This window comes from Ammospiza caudacuta, chromosome 5 (assembly GCF_027887145.1).
Source record: "Ammospiza caudacuta isolate bAmmCau1 chromosome 5, bAmmCau1.pri, whole genome shotgun sequence".
NCBI lineage: Eukaryota > Metazoa > Chordata > Aves > Passeriformes > Passerellidae > Ammospiza > Ammospiza caudacuta.
In genome coordinates, this window is record NC_080597.1 from 7,093,006 (window position 1) to 7,110,569 (window position 17,564).

At 38.4% G+C, this 17,564-nt stretch overlaps 1 protein-coding gene across 1 annotated transcript; it reads left to right on the forward strand.

Moving 5' to 3' along the window:
• Positions 1–393: 393 nt before the first annotated feature.
• Positions 394–10,551, forward strand: RIBC2 (RIB43A domain with coiled-coils 2). The gene is made up of 7 exons (XM_058805838.1): positions 394–549; positions 3,937–4,018; positions 5,421–5,765; positions 6,362–6,480; positions 7,474–7,692; positions 9,076–9,242; positions 10,342–10,551. Exons 1-7 carry the CDS (start codon positions 433–435, stop codon positions 10,421–10,423), a joined length of 1,131 nt encoding a protein of 376 aa, XP_058661821.1. The 5' UTR covers positions 394–432; the 3' UTR covers positions 10,424–10,551.
• Positions 10,552–17,564: the final 7,013 nt, after the last annotated feature.

Consider the following 17,564-nt stretch of genomic DNA (forward strand, 5'->3'; position numbering starts at 1 on the left):
GCTGGCTGGTGCCATCGTGACGGGCTGCCTTGTGTCCCGGCTGGCCGGTGCCATCGTGACGGGCCGCCCTGTGTCCCGACTGGCCGGTGCCACCGCTCCCGTTCCCATCGCCACCGGCCGCCTTGTGTCCCGGCTGGCCGGTGGCATCGCTACAGGCTGCCTTGTGTCCCGGCTGGCCGGTGCCATTGCGACGGGCCGCCTTGTGTCCCGGCTGGCCAGCGCCGCTCCCGTTCCCATTGCGACGGGCCGCCTTGTGTCCCGGCTGGCCAGCGCCGCTCCCGTTCCCATTGCGACGGGCCTCCTTGTGTCCCGCCTAGCCAGCGCCGCCGTGCCGCTGTTCCCATCGCGACCGGCCGCCTTGTGTCCCGGCTGGCCGCCACCGCTGTTCCCGGCCACCGCTCTCAGTCCAGCCCCGGTGTTCCCTCCGGCGCCATGAGCGGGCTGGGGCCGCAGCGGGAACTGGAGGAGGCCGCTGCCCTGGAGCGCCGGCGGCGGCGGGAGCTGCTGCGGCGGGGCCGCATCTTCAACGCACGGATCCGCACCATAGGGGTGAGGGCGGCAGCACGGGAGGGAAGGCGCCGTGTCCCCCCGGTGTTCCCAGGGGTTCTGAAGAGAACGGCGTAAGGCGGGGAGGGTTCAGGGAGGGAAGGGGCGGCTGAGTCGGTCAGAGCGGCACCCAGTGATCCCTCCTCAGGTGTGTGTATGTGAGGGGGAGCAAGCAGGAAGAGAGGGCCCAGATCCAACTTTCAGAGTCGCTTTTAAAGTTACCGGTGAAAGAAATCGTAGAATATTTAGGGTTGGAAGGGACCTCTGAAAATCATCCACTCCAACCCCCGTGCACGGCAGGGTCACCCAGAGCGGGTGACACAGGAACGTGCCCAGATGGGTTTGGGATGTCTTCAGGGGAAAAGATCCGTGACCTCCCTGGGCAGCTGTTCAGTGCTCTGCCACCCTCGATAGAAAGAGATTCTTCCTCCTGTTGAGGCAAAGCTTCTTGTGTTTTCCTTTATGGCCATTGTTTCTCATGTGTACCTGTGCCCCACTGCTCTGGATTGAAGGGCAAGGTGTCATTGTCCCCTGACAGCGCAGAGGGATCAAGCCCTGTGTTGTATCTCTGTGTAGTAATACTTAAATGGAAACCAGAAGCTTCCAGAGTCAGTTCATGAAATGTGGATGAAGCAAGTAATTGTTTTTTACCTGTCTTTTTCTGCCTGGACCTTGCTAGAATTGATGCTGTGGGAGATTTACTGCTGTAAGTGCCCTGCAATTAGTCCACATTTTGCATCAGATGAATAGGACAGATCCATCCTTGATTATATATATATAATTAATTGTTGTGTCTGATTTTTCTTGGTGTGGATGTGTAAATGTGAATGCTTCAGGCTAGTGGATTTTCTCCAGAGTTCACTCTGCAGTTTGCATCCTGAACGTCAGGAAATAATGTGCTCTATACCTATTTGGCTTTGGATGCAATGGTATTTTGAATCTCTTCTTGATATGTCCAAAGGCCCACATTAAGATGTTGTGAGCATGCATGGAGGGAAGAGTGCTGTGAGGTGACTTCACTGAACTGGTAAAATTGCAACAGATGTCAATTGGATCCTCTTCTCTTAGGTACAGAAACATGTCTCAAATCAGTGGAAAAATATCTTCACCTTATTTCTGACAAGGCCTTGACTTTATTTTTTTCACTCTAATGCAAGAGTCATTGTATCTGCAGAGCAATTAGCAGTTCTCACTGATCACGACAGGTGTATTATCCAGCTGGTACAGCATCCCCACACTCACCAACAACATACTTCAGTGGAAGCAGCTAATAACATTTTTTAGCAGTTGTGATATGGGTTAAGATACTTGAAATTTCTTAATCAGAAAAACATACTTTCTCTATAAAGTGGCTTTTCTAAAGCCTTAAAAATGAACTGCAAACCATAAATTCTCAGTTAGTGAAATAGCTGACAACTAACATATCCTGGTGCATTTTATTGAGCTGTACTGGAGTACACCATCCAAAGGTCTTACCCAAATACTTTTGTAAAATTGCCTTATTTTGTAGAACCGACTTGGGCAGGTTTTGATAGATCTGTTTACATTAGACAAACATCTAAAATGAAGAAGAGTTCATCTGAAGAATTTTGATTAGCAGCTTATTTTGATTTAACATCATTCAATGTACCTGAACAAGAATGCTGACTGAAGGGACTGTTCTTATGGTTTGAATTAAGGCCAGGTCTAAACCATAAAGAGCTAGGAAATCCATACAGAGCTATTCTATATCGGTATTTCTGTGTGGTTTTAAGATTCTTTGCTTCAGTTCTCTGACCACTTAACCTGAGTGGCAGTCACTGAGAAAATTTAAAAATCAAGACAATATTTGACTTAGAAACCAGAAATCCTAAAGCAGGATTTGAATATTTTAAGAACATGGAGGTAATATACTGGACAGCAGAATGGGAACTCAGATTTTGTATTTTTTCCTTGATTATTACTAGCTTTATTATTACTTTTACTTCTGTATCTGTTTTGTTATCTGAGTAATGTAAAAATAAGATAATGCCCTCTTCACTTACAGCTTGAAGAATCTATCCTAGTATATCACTGATTTTTCTGAAGAGTTCAGATGTGTAATCCAAATGAAAAATTACTTTCAATTTACATGTAAACTTTATATATAAATAGAATGAGTTTAGAAATTAGCTGCCTCAAACTGTTCACAGATTTCTTATTTAAATGCTTAAAAGTGAAACCTATAGTTTTATGTGACTGGAAATGTCAGTTTTAGGGATGTTTTTGGGTCGAGTGAAAGTGTTTTGGAGAGGTCAGAGCCAACAGTGTAACACAAGTGGATACACTGACCTGCCTCTATTATTGCCACTCTAAGAACTTATATTGAATTTCTCTTAGCAGTATTTCCTGTAGTTATACTGTCAGCTTGGCTTTCCCAATGAGACCTCTGGAAGAGTTGATATTTAGTGTCCACAACACCATTGTTTTTGGAGGATAGAATTCTTGATGGTTTCAGCCTTGCTTACAAACTTAGCTCTTTGCTGATGGCTGTTGTCAATTGTCCTTTACAGCATTAACCATGTGTATTTTCAGCTGTCATCTGTTTCTCTTTTCATCTGAATAGGTTTTAGACAAAGTCTGTTAAAATTTTTTACCAGATTCCTGAAGATCTGTCATTGTATTTTTGACAAAATTTTTAAGGACATTAAGTGGCTCATCAGTAAAAAAAAAAAAAAAAAAAAAAAAAAAAAAAAAAGAGTAAAATCCATGTTTCTGCCCATTAATTTGCCACAATCTGCTAACAAATGTGGGGCCACATTCTTTTGCCCAAAATGGAGGTGTCTGCTCCCATTTGATGATGTGACCTGTATTATCCTTTGCTCAGGTCCCACTTGCCATGCATGTGGATGTTCTGTTCCATATCTGGCAGCTCATCACAGATCCTGTATCCTGTACTGCATTTTGGCAACCATGTGATTCTCTCTGATAAGACAGGAAACATTTCCATTCCTTTCTTATAGTGAACCCTTTGTATTTTTTTCAAATATGAACTATTAAAACTTTCTGTCATCTTTACTGTTAAAATACTTATCTGTTTTATAAATGAAAGCAGAACAATAAAATAAAATTGCCAGCTGTAATGGGGGAAACATATTCTATGTAATGCAGCTGAAAATATTTATAGCTCTATGTATCATGTAAATGTGGTGTTTTCATCTGATCAGGTGCAAGAACATTCCTACCATTATTAAAACAAAGCAAACAAACAAGAATATTTCTGTTTCTGGATGTTGTTTTACCTACATTAGTAATGTGTATAAATTCTGTTGCTAGTGGGGTTATATCTATCTTGTACAACTGTGAGTCAATGTAGATTGACAATGTTTTAATTGTTCTCCTAAAGAGCTGCTTTTTTTTTTATTTTAATAGATTGATAAAGATGCATTGGATGCACAGGTCAAGGAAAGGAAAATTCAAGAAGCAGCTGAAAAAGCAGAGCATGAAAGATTTGGTAAATTCCTAGACACTGTGATGTTTCTGTGAAAAGCGAAATGTTTTAATCCATTTCTTGCTTTCTTTTATCCCTTCATATATTCTCTAAATTCAGTCATCCAATTTATGTCCTATTTATGTTCATACATCTACATTGGCACACTATGTATTCTCCTTGTTAGCTTAAGATTTCTATTGACATGATTAAACTGGGATACATTGCCTGATAGGCCAGAATTTTCAGTGTTTTCTTTTAAAAGGTATTGATGAATAGCATCATTTAAAAACCTGAGTATGCAACAGGATTAAAAAAAAATAATTACTTACCATTTTAAGTGGTAAGTATACCTTTTGAGTATAGTAGTGGCTGACCTGTTTTAGTTGCTTTTATGAAGAGTGAGCTCATCTTTTGTCTAGCCATTCTTCCATAGAATATATGGATTCTGTGGAATCCTCTCTGGGCTGTTATTGCTGGAAGCATGAGTCATGTACAGTAAGGTGATAAGAGGAGCCATTGCTGAATCAGAACTTGCAGCCACACAAATTTTTCATGCTGTGCCCTGTGGTCTTCCCTGCCTGGGATGCTTTCCTGGGCTATCAGATGAAAGGGTCCCACAGCCTGAGCTCTCTGTGTGCCTCAAGAGGAGCTAAAAAGGAGGTGCCACTTCCATGCTGTGTTCTACTACAGTTGCTTGTGATTTTCCTGGCTGGAAAATACACCTGTCAGGGTCTGACTCTTGGGAAACTACCAGCAGCAGTGTGGAGTCTGGCAAAAGAGGAAATTATATTTTCTAGCAAATTATTTTAAATAACTAAAATGGCTAGTTGGGCGGGAGTTTTGTTGTATGTTTTTCTTAAAAATGCTGGAATTTATGTAGTCCCAATTAAATGGGCAGGAGCTCTTAAGCTGTTCAAAATTTGATACCAGCCAATGATTTTAGTGCTATGGTTAGAAAAATCATTGGAACTATGGAAGAGCTACCTATATTCCTTGCAGTTGCAGGACAATTTTGGTTTGCTTCCTGGCAAGCAACAATGTATTTCAGCTTTAGCTGTAAACTAAAAGTAAGTGGGATCAACTGGTTTACTGTACATTTCTTATGTAGCAGGTTTTCACCAAATGAAACCTCATAATTCTGGTACTTATTATTGTATTTGTTTCACATGCACATATTTCATTCTTACATTAATAAAATAATTTATACCTAAAAAGCTGAAAATATTTCAAAAGTTAATATTACTAACATTAGAGTGTTTGCTGGGCTGGTACTTATGGATCAAATACTCTCCTAATGCATAAGAGTTTGAAAACTTATATTCTGTGTATTCATCTTAAAAATTTTATTTTCACCTTATGTGTGCAGTCCAATGACTCATGGACCCCTAAGACTTGTGGTTTCATTGTGTTCATTTTTGTCTAGCTCATCACATGAAGAAAAATGACAAGCTCATGTGTCTGCTAGAAGAACGCCAGAAAAATGAAATCAGAGACATCAATAGGGCTCTAACTGAATTCCATAAGAATTTTCAGGGGCCAGAAACAAGACGTGAATTTGACCTGAATGATCCACAAGCCCTAAAGAAAGACAGACCTGCTCGAGTCTCAGATGATGATCCTCGCTGTACTGTCTCTGGCATGCAGAAGTTTGTGGGTGAAGACTTAAACCATGATCAGAGGATGAAGTTTCAAAAGGAGCAAATAAGGGAGTGGTCTCTTCAGCAACAGAAAGACTTAAAAAATGCATTAGCTGACCAAAAATTGGCAGGTAACAAAAAAGATAATGTAGTTTTAATCTTCTTTTTCTGAAGTTGTGGTGTATCTGATGAAAATATGGTATTGTATATTTAACTTTGAAATACTAGACCAGTTTTTACTTTATAGGCTTCAATGTATCCACTGTTTCTCTTAGGAAGTCTCTGTTTCATAACATGTGATTTTAATGTCACCCAGGTTTCATTTCTAGTTTGTGCCTCCAGTTGGTATGCTTGCTTCATCAGGCCAAACTTCATCAGGCATAAAAAAAAATAACACAGATTTTTCTTTCCCAGCTTGTCATGAAACATTATTTTCTGTAGTACTTAACATACTTCTTTCATTTTAACACTAAGTGTTTAGACAACATAAATACATATTAAACTGTACATACTATATATTAATACAATGCATATTACATATTAAACTGATTAGTTAATCACCTGAAATCCCAAGATGGACAGCTTTGATGGTAGGATTTGGAAAATAGTTGGAAATAGTTTTTCAGCTTGCTGTATCTGTAACTCCCCCCTGTCTCTTCCCCTGGTTAACTCATATGGCACATCAAATCCATGAATATTGACTGTGTTTTATTTGAATCTAATTTAGATGATCTTTATGACAAGTTTAGGATTGAACTTGACCGAAAGATTATGGAAGAACAAAGAAAAGAAGAGGAAAGCAGGCGTGCTGTTTGTACAGCTACTAAAAATTTCAATAAAATCCAGGTAAATTAATACTTAGTTGGTTTGTTATTTTTTTAGAAAATGTGGTGACAGAGAAGGAAAATAGGATGCACAAAATCAAAATAAGAAGTCATGTTTTCAATGGGGGTTTCTTGTCACCTGACTTCCAAGGCTGTTCCATCCCCTGTGCTCTGTGTGCCCTAGCAAGCAGAAGGTTTTTCTCTGTCCACTGGATGCTGGAGCCAGGCATTGTTCCAGATAGTTTAGTTTATGCATTACAGAAGAATGAGACAGTATTAGAAATGAAAGATGCATAGCATTATCATTCTTCTTCAAATTAGTTTATTTAGTCTCATTCTTCTTTGAAAGGTAAATATGTTCAGTAAGATCATTGTATTTTATTTCTGGAGTATTGTAAAGGGAAAATTTCCTTTGAGTAGGAGACTGTGCTTTGTCATGAACATTAGAAACAGTGATTTCCATAGCAAATGCATACTGTGATCTCCAGTATTTCAGATACATTCATGTAATATGATTCAGGTTTGCATTTTGTATCAGCAAAGAGAATCAGGGCTGCATCCTCAGACCTTTATTGGACATCTGTCTTTGTTTTGAGGGCTTACCCATGCTTTTCACCTAGATTCAGTGTGTGATACATAAATCAAGTCTAGTGATTCGAGATTGTAAATGTTTATTGAAATTTCTTCCATATTGTGTTTGTCTGCCAAATATATACTCGTCATTTACTTGAGGATAAATGTGGAATTATTTTTTATTTAATTCTGTGTTTTCTTATAAAACAAAGTTATTTTTCCCCAGTTTACTTGCTATATGTGATATGACAGCATTAAAGAACTGTTTGATATTAGGGTTTTGATCTTGGCCAATAAGACAATGATCACTTTTTGTAGGTGATGCTTTTGACAACTGTATGCAGGTTGGAAATCATCTCTTATGATGCGTTAACATTTTTTCACCCCTTAGTTCATATTTTTCTTGGAAAAAACATCACTTCTCTCTTTCCATTGAATTTAGGTTGCTGAACTAGATCACAAAAATGAATTGGAAAAGGCTCAGAAAATGAAAGACGATATGTATGAAATAACCTGCCTGCTTCGAGGAGATTTCCTTTCTGAAAACCCAGACCAAGCAATCGGTCCTGGGGGTGTGCTGGTGGATCGATGGAAGGGGATGAACCAGGAGCAGCTGATGGCAATTCGTGAGTTCCAAAAGGAACAAGTTCTGGAGAAACAGGTATTTCAGCTCACATGCATTTTCATGTATTTTTGGTTTTTTTGGTTGTAATAATACTATAGACAATGTTTGCAAAATAAAAATGCCGTTGTTTGCCCTGGACATGTCAATATGAGGCTGTGTTTTCCATTGATCTGGATTTTACCCAAACTTTAATCAGTATAACTGAACATAGTACCTCTGAAGCACCTGGGAGATGTCATGGAGTAGGCTGGAGCCCTGGAGTTGGACTGGGAGGAAGGTTGCTAAGGAGCCCAGAGCCAAGGAGATCTTAGGGCATGGTCCATGATGGTCCAGCTGAGCAGCAAAGACCCAGCCCAAGACCCAGGCTTCATGGTGACCTGAGAGTGCACAAGATGCCTGCAAGGCTGCTCCATAGGGGATGAAGATCCAGGAGCTGAAGGTGAAAGCAGGGCAGGCCAAAGCAGTATTCTCATGCTCAAGGGTGCCCAAGCAAGGCACATAGATCAGGCCCAGTGACCTTGCTCGTGCATATTTCAGAAGCCTAAAAGTTCATGAATGTAAGAATGTGATGGAGTTTCATTTCTACCATCCCACACAACTATGAGGCCATGCTATAAAATAGAATTTCAATGGTAACCTGCTTCTAGAGGTGTATAGAAGCAGGCAGTTAAAATGAAGACATCTAGGCTCCTATGAAGTCAAGAGTGTTCAGGCCTAGATATTGTGGAATAGAAGTGACTTGCCTCCCTTGTGCATAGGCTGCATTTATGACAGCTAAGGAATAGTGTTTGATTTTATATTTTAGTCCTTACAACACCGTAGGCTATACTATATTTTACCTAGTACTGTTATTAAAGCTGAAGGTAGAATTGTTATTTCCCTGCCTTTCCTATTACTCTGAAATGAACCCATTCAAGTCATTAGGCTGGCTGAAAATGAGTACAGCCAAGAAAAGTAAGTTTTTTGCAGGCCTGTTTTTTTGTTTCTGTTCAGTGGGGTGTCAGACAAGAAGTGAGGCAGAGGGAAAAAAAGTTTCTACTCATGTGGTGTTCGTGGCTCCCCTATTTTAGTTGGCCATATTGTAAGCCATACTGATGTCTATGCACTTCTTGCTTCAAGAAATTTCAACTCTTGCTAACAATAATTAAAAAACAATCTTTTGCTGCTCTGAGGTTTTACAGAGAGAAAAAAAAAATCTGTTGCTGCTCTGGGGTTTTCCAGAGAGAAAAGAATAGCTCTTTCTTTTGCCGTATCTTGCTTCTGTGTGGTTTAGAAATCCTTGCTCCCTTCTCCCCATTCATATGCTGCCCCTAGTGCTCAATAAAGGCAAGCAAGGTTTTGATAAACTTACCCATGAGACTTTATCTACAGAGTTCCATCTTGGACAGAGAAAATGAAGCCTTTTTCTCCCTGCTGCAGAGAGCCAGAGAGCAGGAGCGCCGGAGGGATGCGGAGTGGGACAGGCAGCGCGTGCAGGCTGCCAGGACCCAGCTGCTCTGGGAGCGGCACCAGCAGCGCCAGGACCAGGTGCAGCGCCGAGACCTGGATGCTGTCAATGCAGGGCTCTCTCAGGAGCAAAGAGCAAAGTAAGTACCAAAGCAGCACTGTTCAAATGAAAAAAGCTCTTCATCATTATTAACCCAATAGCTCGGCTTTCAAAGAGCTCTTTTGACTTGTTCTGTTTGTGATTTTTTTCGTTACAAGTTCATGCTTTAAAAAAACTCAACGATTCACCTGAAGTGTGTTTTCCACTATTCTTTAATCAAACCTCAGAGAGTAGGTTTTGAGTGTTACCGATTGACATGAATCTGTAATTCTTAAAAGCATTCCACTGACAACAGACTGTTTATATAGATGGCAAAATAGTGAATAAATATAATTAGCTATGCAGAAAATCATATTATAAGGTGAAAAACCATTACATGCTTCTTTAATATATCTGAAACTAAAAAGGATGAACTGCCAGTAGAGCTGCCAGTTTCTGATAGCTCAGGGTTAAGCTAGCAACACTAACAGCATTTCCATTATGTATGACAGACCTAGATGATTCTTTAACTAACCACTGAATGTGTCTTGGAGGGCAGTTCTTGTGTCTGCTCTTATGGGGAAGGAGAAAGATAATACATGCAGGACAAGAAAAACAAACATAATGATTTAGTGTTCTATTTTTCCAGTTTTGTTTTTTGGATTTTTTTTTTTTTTTTGTGCATGAATACAGAAGCACATAATAGTCAGAGTTGGAAGGGACCTAAAATGATCATCAAGTCCAGCTCTTAAATGAATGTCTCATATGGGGAATGAACCCTTGACCTTTGCATTATTAGCACCATGCTCTGACCAACTGAGCCAGTCTCAGGTTCATATATACCTTTTGCAAATGAATTTCATTTCCAGTACATGATGCCTTCTTATTATGAAAACAAAAGTTTGGGATTGTGTTAATTCAGGCTTTTTTACTCTTGAGATTTCTGGAAGGATATTTCAGGAACCAAAAAACCAATTTTTCTATATTGAGATGTGGCATAAATTTTGCAGAACAAGTTTTAGTTACATTAAATTCCATTTCTAATAATTTATGAACATTTATGGGTGTTAATGCATGATATAGTTTTTAGATTTCTCAGGCTACTTCTGAATAATAACAAAAATTACTAATGGCTTTTAAAAATTTTTACTCATTTCTAGGAACATTTATCTTAAAGAGGAAGAGTATTCAAATATTCCAACAGAGGAGTTTTATGCACAGTTTAATACAACCACCCGGTGATGATCTGGATAAATCAACCAGAATTATACAGAAGTATGTAGACACATTAAAATTTTCAGTTGAGCAATCCCATGTTTTATTGTTTTTTTCTGTTCCCTGCCCTGTTCAAACACTGCTTTCAAACTAAAGGACAGACAGATCTGTTCTAAGGAAAGGAAAACATTGTAATAATTTTTAAACATTATTGTTGTTCTGATAGGACTAGTAGATTCAGTAGTAGATTGTTTGACTCTTGTGTCTCAGGCTTAGCTGTAATATTTACATTATTCATGCCTATAGGAATCAACTTCTGGAAAGAAATCTGAATTTTAACTTTAGTGCTGCTTTATGCAGTTTTGCCAGAGAGGAATGCTGCCTCCCAGAGACCACAAGAGATGTACTTCTCTGGGAGGGAAGGAACATGACCTAGGCAGAAAATGTGTTTGTTTGTGGTTTGATTTTGGGTTTTTTGTTTTGGATTCTCTAAAAGCAAAAACTCAGCCAGACAGAAATGCAAGGAAAAAGGAAGAAGTGGTCAAGTTGGTCAGTGGGAATAAGGAGAAAAGAGTTCAGTAGTCATGGAGGTGATTATTGCACTGAGGCAAGGCACTGAAACAGAATCTGTGTTAGATTTAGTGTGAAAAAGCAGGGGGAAAGTATTCCTACATACACCCTGATGCTTTGGAAATAATGGAGCAGGTTTGAGGTAATGTGCTGCTGAAGGAGAGTGGGGACAACTCCCAGGTGTGACAGAAAAGGGATGAAAAAGCAGATGTGCACCAAACAAAGTCAAGGAGTTTCATGAAACCTGTGTACTTCCTGTCTTCATGGTGACAGTATTGACTTAGCAATTAAAGAGCCTCTCATTGGCATCTGAAAACGGCTGAGCACAGCACAGGGGAAAAAATATGGAGAAGCAATGTAGGAAACTAACTGCATAAGGGAAATGGATGGTGGAGCTAACAAGGAAATTAAATCCAGAAGAGAAAGAGCTGAAATTGAAAGGACTGCAAAAAGGGTTAGAAGACTAACCTAGGAGTCAGAAGATGTGAAAGAGGAGAAAACAACACAGAGAAAGAAAATATGGACAAGCAATGTAGGAAAGTAACTGCATAAGGGAAATGGATGGTGGAGCTAACAAGGAAATTAAATCCAGAAGACAAAGAGCTGAATTGAAAGGACTGCAAAAAGGGTTGGAAGACTTAACCCTGGGAGTCAGAATATCTGAAAGAGGACAAAAAATGAGTCAGATGAGAGACTCAGCTAAAAATCCAAGACCTCTAATATTGTGAACCTTAAATAAAAATAGAGCCCATTTATGAAAACAGATCTCAAACTGTAATTTGCCAGCAAACAGTACATAAATCTGAGGTACAAACATCCTGATGATGTTGGTTTGGAGTCCACTGGTGATTCTTTGTCTTAGCAATAATGGTAATGTTTGGTAATGAACTTTGGGGTGAAACAGGTTGAAGATGCCTCCACCAAGCAAAGGAGGAAAGATGCTTAAGAAAAACTGAGGGCTGAGGTAAACTCAAATGAGTTATTCTTACCTCTGTGAAGATAATGAAGAATGCATGGTTCTTGAGATATTAGCAGGAAGATTTTAAAGATGCTTGAAGGAAGCATTTCTGAAAGGGGACTGTTTAAACAGGTCTGTTTGCTCAGCTGAAGTAGTGCCCTGTGGGATCACACTGATAAAATCTTGCTGCCTGATTCAAAACACTGATTAAAGAGGAGTAGCGTTTTTTGATGTGATTGTAGAAATTTGATTGGGATCTTTTTTTTTTGTTCATTGACACATGAACTATCTAATTATATATGTAAATGAGATGTAATTCTTTTCTGTCTCACTGATAGTGATGTAATGCAAAGTGCATAGTTAAACCTTGGAAATTATTGTAATTGGTGTAAGCAAATGAGTTTGAAATTCTGGGTATGGTTCCCCTTCTTCCATTCCTTTCCCTAAAGAGGGACTAAGAAATTTATCAGAATAAATATCCAGCTAAGCCATCAGCTTCTCCAAGATGGGGCAATACTGCTTTCCAGCAAACTGTCTCAAGGACTTCCAGAGCCATAATATATAGCTGGTTGTTATTGGAATCATTAATGGTGATAAAAACCCTTTGCTTTTTGAACCCAGGTAAATAAATGTACCAGCCAAAAAGTATTTCTGCAGACTCACCTTGTGTTTGTTTGTTTTTTGAACCTGGCATCCTTGAGCTTCGCTTGCTTCTTGTTAATCTTTTTATGAAAATGTTTTTAATAGCTGTTCCTCATATGTTTAAAGTTGTTTTAGACTGCTGTGACATGACCATTTAATTTTCCCTTTTTATAGAAAGAAGAATCCAAAGTTTGTCCAGTTTTTCCTGAGTAGAAGTTATACAGGTTTCTCAGTCCTTTTTAATGGCTTCTGTATATAACCTTTATGAGATGAGGGGGTCAGAAGATTGTGTAATAATGATATTTTCTGGTTAATTCCTATTTTTCATAATGCAAACACGTGTATTTCTAGAGAATTCTAACATTGGGGGTTTTGGCCATTGTTTACCACTGAGAGGTATTTTCATAGAATTCTACAGTATCTCAAAATATATCAAGTATATTTTTTTCTTCAGTTTTATGACCTAGTTCAGGTCCCCCAAAATATATACTTAAAATTGGGGAGAAAGGGAGGGTGGTTCTTGGTATGTGTCACTTTTGAGTTTTCCTTTATTAAGCTTCAGCTAACATCATTTTATCTCCCCATCATCCTTTCACTGCACAGGTAGGTTAGTAGGATCAGGAAAGTATATGATCACAACATTTACTTCCTTCTTTATGATGTTGAATAGCATTTTACCCTGGGCTTGTGGGGCTTAGCAATTTCCCTCCAAAGGGAAGTTTCAAAGGGAATTTTCATTCTGTGCAACCTGTTACTTTCTGTTTTGTTACGCTGTCCTGGACTGTCTGTAATCAACATAACAGCTTGAAACTCTACCAAATAGGATCCACAGTGTTCTGGTTTGGAATCATTCCTACTCTCCACCACTGTAGTTTTGTGTATTTTTTGTAAATATACAAAAAAAGTCTCTTCAACTGTTTGCAATGCCGTTATTTTTTTCTGCTGCTTTAAGAAATTTTGTGTCCTTCAGGATTCTTTTTAAGATCACCTGCTTATGAGGTATTCAGAAAGGAATATAAATTTTATACCTTTACTTTAGAGATCCTTACACTTTATTTTTGGTCTGTGTTGTTAAGCTTTACATCCAACTTGGCCACATATTTCCCCTTTGGAATGTTTCTTGCTTTTGATGCTCTAAATGTAGTGCTGCTTAGCAGAATTGTGCTGAACTCTCACCCTGAGAAATCTAATTCCTGTGGCTTCTCATTAGCAATCCTGATTCTTCACAGAAGAAACCACAAAAATCTTGCCCATACAAGAAACCACAGAAAATAAGCAGCAGCCTCTAGATGTCATAGTAGAAATTGCACAATTACTGTTCACATAGAAAAAAATAATCACACTGAGCTCCTTAGAAAATAGGGATAAGTGTATTTTTTTAAAATAAAATAAAGTCTAATTTAACTATGACATTTTGCAATAATACAAGAGAGTGGAATACTGAGGATTCAGATGCATCACTGTCACACCAATTTAAACAAAACAGTGCTCCAGTGTGTGCTATGGCCTTTCTAATGAGAATATTTGCTGTTGCAGTGGTGCTTGAAATACACTAAAAACCAGAGTACTGTAAATACTGTGAGTGTTTGATATGGCAAATAAAAATGAAAATTATTTACCTTTCAACTTTATTAGATTTTCAATGAGCTTTATCCATCAATAAAATTTAAGAGTTAATTTAGGTTTCTTATTTGAAAATGCTAGGAAGGAAGTGAGGATTGGAAAATAGAGCATATAAGGGAAAAATTGACAAAAATAAACAGCTAGCTACATAAAGATGTTAGTATTTTAAAAAATTATATTTAATTGGTAATATTAAGATATGAGTTACTAGTTTAATGCTATGACAATTAAATGCTAATTTAATTGCAATAACAGTGATTAAGTGATGAGATGTTTTAAACACGATGTCTTGAAAATTGGTTAAAATGCCTGAAACCAATGACACTGCTCTGAAATCAGGATGAGAGGGGAAATTAGTGAAAAGATGGATGAAAAAATGGTACAACTGCTCAACAGTTTCATAGTATGCTATATGAGAAAACTCAGTTAAAAGGACATATAATAATTGGGGTTTGCTGAGTAGCAAGATGGGTAACATAGTTTCAAGCAAACCTTCTAACTGGAAAATCTTGTTTGTCTTTTCACATGCAGAAGGATCCAGTCATTCCCTGAGTTTATGCTTCTACTGGAATAACAGCCAGTGTGAAACAATGATGATTTTGAGTTCTGAATTCTTGGGAGATGCAGGTCTGCTTTTATCTGTAGTTACCTAAGTCCAGCTCAGAGATCCAAGTCCCAAGCCTAGACTCAGGATAACTGGAATTGCAGTGGATCAATGTTTTTAGCCTCCCACAATATATGTGAGCATGTAATGTGTAAGTAAGAGATGTGTGCACATAGACAGAAATTAAAATGCAATTTTTAAAACCATCTGCTCAGCTCCTGCTGGCTTAAAAAAAAAAAGAAAGATAAAATAGTAGTTTTTTGGAAGGATGGCCAGGGCCAGAGTTCATTCCAACAGAGATCATAAGCTTATTTCTACAAAGAAAATGTTTTTCCCTTTAAGCTTAAATGACTGAAGAATGAGAGGTTCTGCTAAGGCTAGCCAAGTGTTATCCAGCTGGTGTTATCCAGCTGGGAAATAACTTATTGCTTTGATGAGCTGCATTAAAAAATGGTCTACAGGCTCTTTGCTTTTCTATTTTTGAGACCTTAGTAGGATGTGTAACAGTTCTTCCAGAAGTGAGAGCATGAGTCATGTATGGCATAAAGAATTGAGCTCTGGTGTGGTGTGTACCTTTGTATGAGTAAAAGGTACACAATCCCTGATGGAACCAAAATTTCATCCCTTACCTCTTCCTGTTGGCTTTTAGTTTGGTAAGCAATTATTAGCATCCCATAGGGAATAGAGCTATAGTTTTTCTTTAAGGTGATGGAATAGAATTTCACTGATACAAAGGTTAGTGCAAGTTTTGTCTTAGCCGTGGGAAAACAGATTTCATGCTGGTTAACTGAATCATCTCTGTTTTCAGATATCTAATCAAAAAGCAGAATAGAAAAACAAAAAAAGTAGAAAAACAATTACATAAAATGTGAATGAAAAGTCAGAAACACCAAACCATGGCTGTATCAAAATCTGGGTAAATTATGAAAGTAATATTTCATGCTTCCAATTTTTTGCACTTTTGAGCCTCTTTACAGGTAATTTATGAACAAAATAGAGCAGAGGTCACTGAGGTTCTGGTCAGGATTATGGACACTTGTAGCTGCAGCCATGATTTGAAAGTTCAGGTGTGCACAGCTATGTGACCACTCTGCCAGAACATGGGAAGCAGCATGTACTGAGCTCAGGAAAATGGAAGGTGACAGTTTCAATAAAGCCTCTTCCACTCTGAAGTAAGTCTGCCCTTCTTATTCTGTAGCTTACAATGTGTGTTGATGCATTAGTATTCTGCAAGGAGGACAGGGTTTGCCTACATACCTGTTAGAATCTTTTGCTTGCACATTTCTGATTTAGTTTTTATAGTTTGACAAGAAATTGCACACTCTGGACAGGCTTCCTCAATGCAAACGGACACTTGGGAGACTTAGTCCTCTTACAGCCTGGATACCTTTTTTGAAACATGGAACATAAAAGTTTGAATTTCTTCCTGCATAATTATAATCTAGATGTAGGTTGCATAGAGATGGAAGAATCTCAGGCTACCAGATGGGTATGTATTTCCAATTAAATTCCATGCTGAAAAAAGTGAAGCACAAAAAGGGAATATTACAGAAAAAGGGAGGCTCTCACTGCAATGTTCTCCTGGCTTGGGGTTTTCTTTCCTCCCTTCCTTGTAAAATTCAAATTGTTAATTGCATGCGTTGAAGAAGAAAATGATTTTGCATCCTTATTGAAGATGAAAGCCCTTGCTGTATTAAATTAACTGATGCTGGAATACAGCATCAGTTTTCAATTTGACCTGTATATAAGTAAAGCCACAGAACTATGACATAATTCAGTTTATGAGGAAATGCATCAGCAAGGAGCAGAAAAAAGCCTTCTGTTAGACATAAGTAAGGCTGAAAAGATTTTAAAGAAATAGTACATGTTTTTCTCTTCTAGAAATGTGACTTGTGCTAAAGTACATTTTTCTTTTCTGTCAGAGAAAACCCATGTGCCCTGAAGTTACCAATTATAGCTCAACATACCAAAGGCTTGGGGAAAAAGAAAGGCCTCAGCCTCCTCCTTCAGGGCTTTCCTAAGTGCTAGAAAACTGTTTTATTGTCATATTTCAGTACAAAAGAGCAACTTACTAGAAAAAGTTAATGAACAAAAAATGAGTATGACAAGTTTGGCCAGCACCGTGAATTACTTCTATTTATTCTAATATTATTTGTTAATAAGATGAACTCTTAAAGATACCTGTATAACAATCATTGTCCCAGGGCCTACAGATCTGCCTTACTATGAATTTAAATGTTTATTCAGTTCTGCTGTGTGTATTAATTCATACAGTTTACTGGAAAATTTTGTAGTTTTTAACTAGCTGATGTAGGATTGGATTGTTGATGTTGTCATGAAGGTAAATGTCAAGAGAAAGTACTTGAGTAATAGCAGCATCTCTACTAAAGAAAATCACTTTGTACAGTAGATCTCTAGCACATGAGACTTACTGTATTCTGGATATTATGATGCATTTATGGAAATTAATTCATAAATAACATAGTGGTATTTTAACTTCTACTCGATGATGCTACTTTGCAGTAAAATTCTCTTGTGTCACCTGCCCACAAGCTGTGCTTTGTTCAGATCTGCATCTGTGCTGCCTGACAGGGCACATGGAGCAGAAGCCACATGGAACAGAAGTATCAAACTGCTGCATCCTTTCCCTGAACAGATCCATCACCTTTTTTTCTTTCTACCTTCTCCAAGCTCAGCTTGTGAATCTAATAGAAATTTCTATTTGAAAACTTTCCCTTCTTTTGTTTGGGTTGAAACTGGTAAGGAATTCA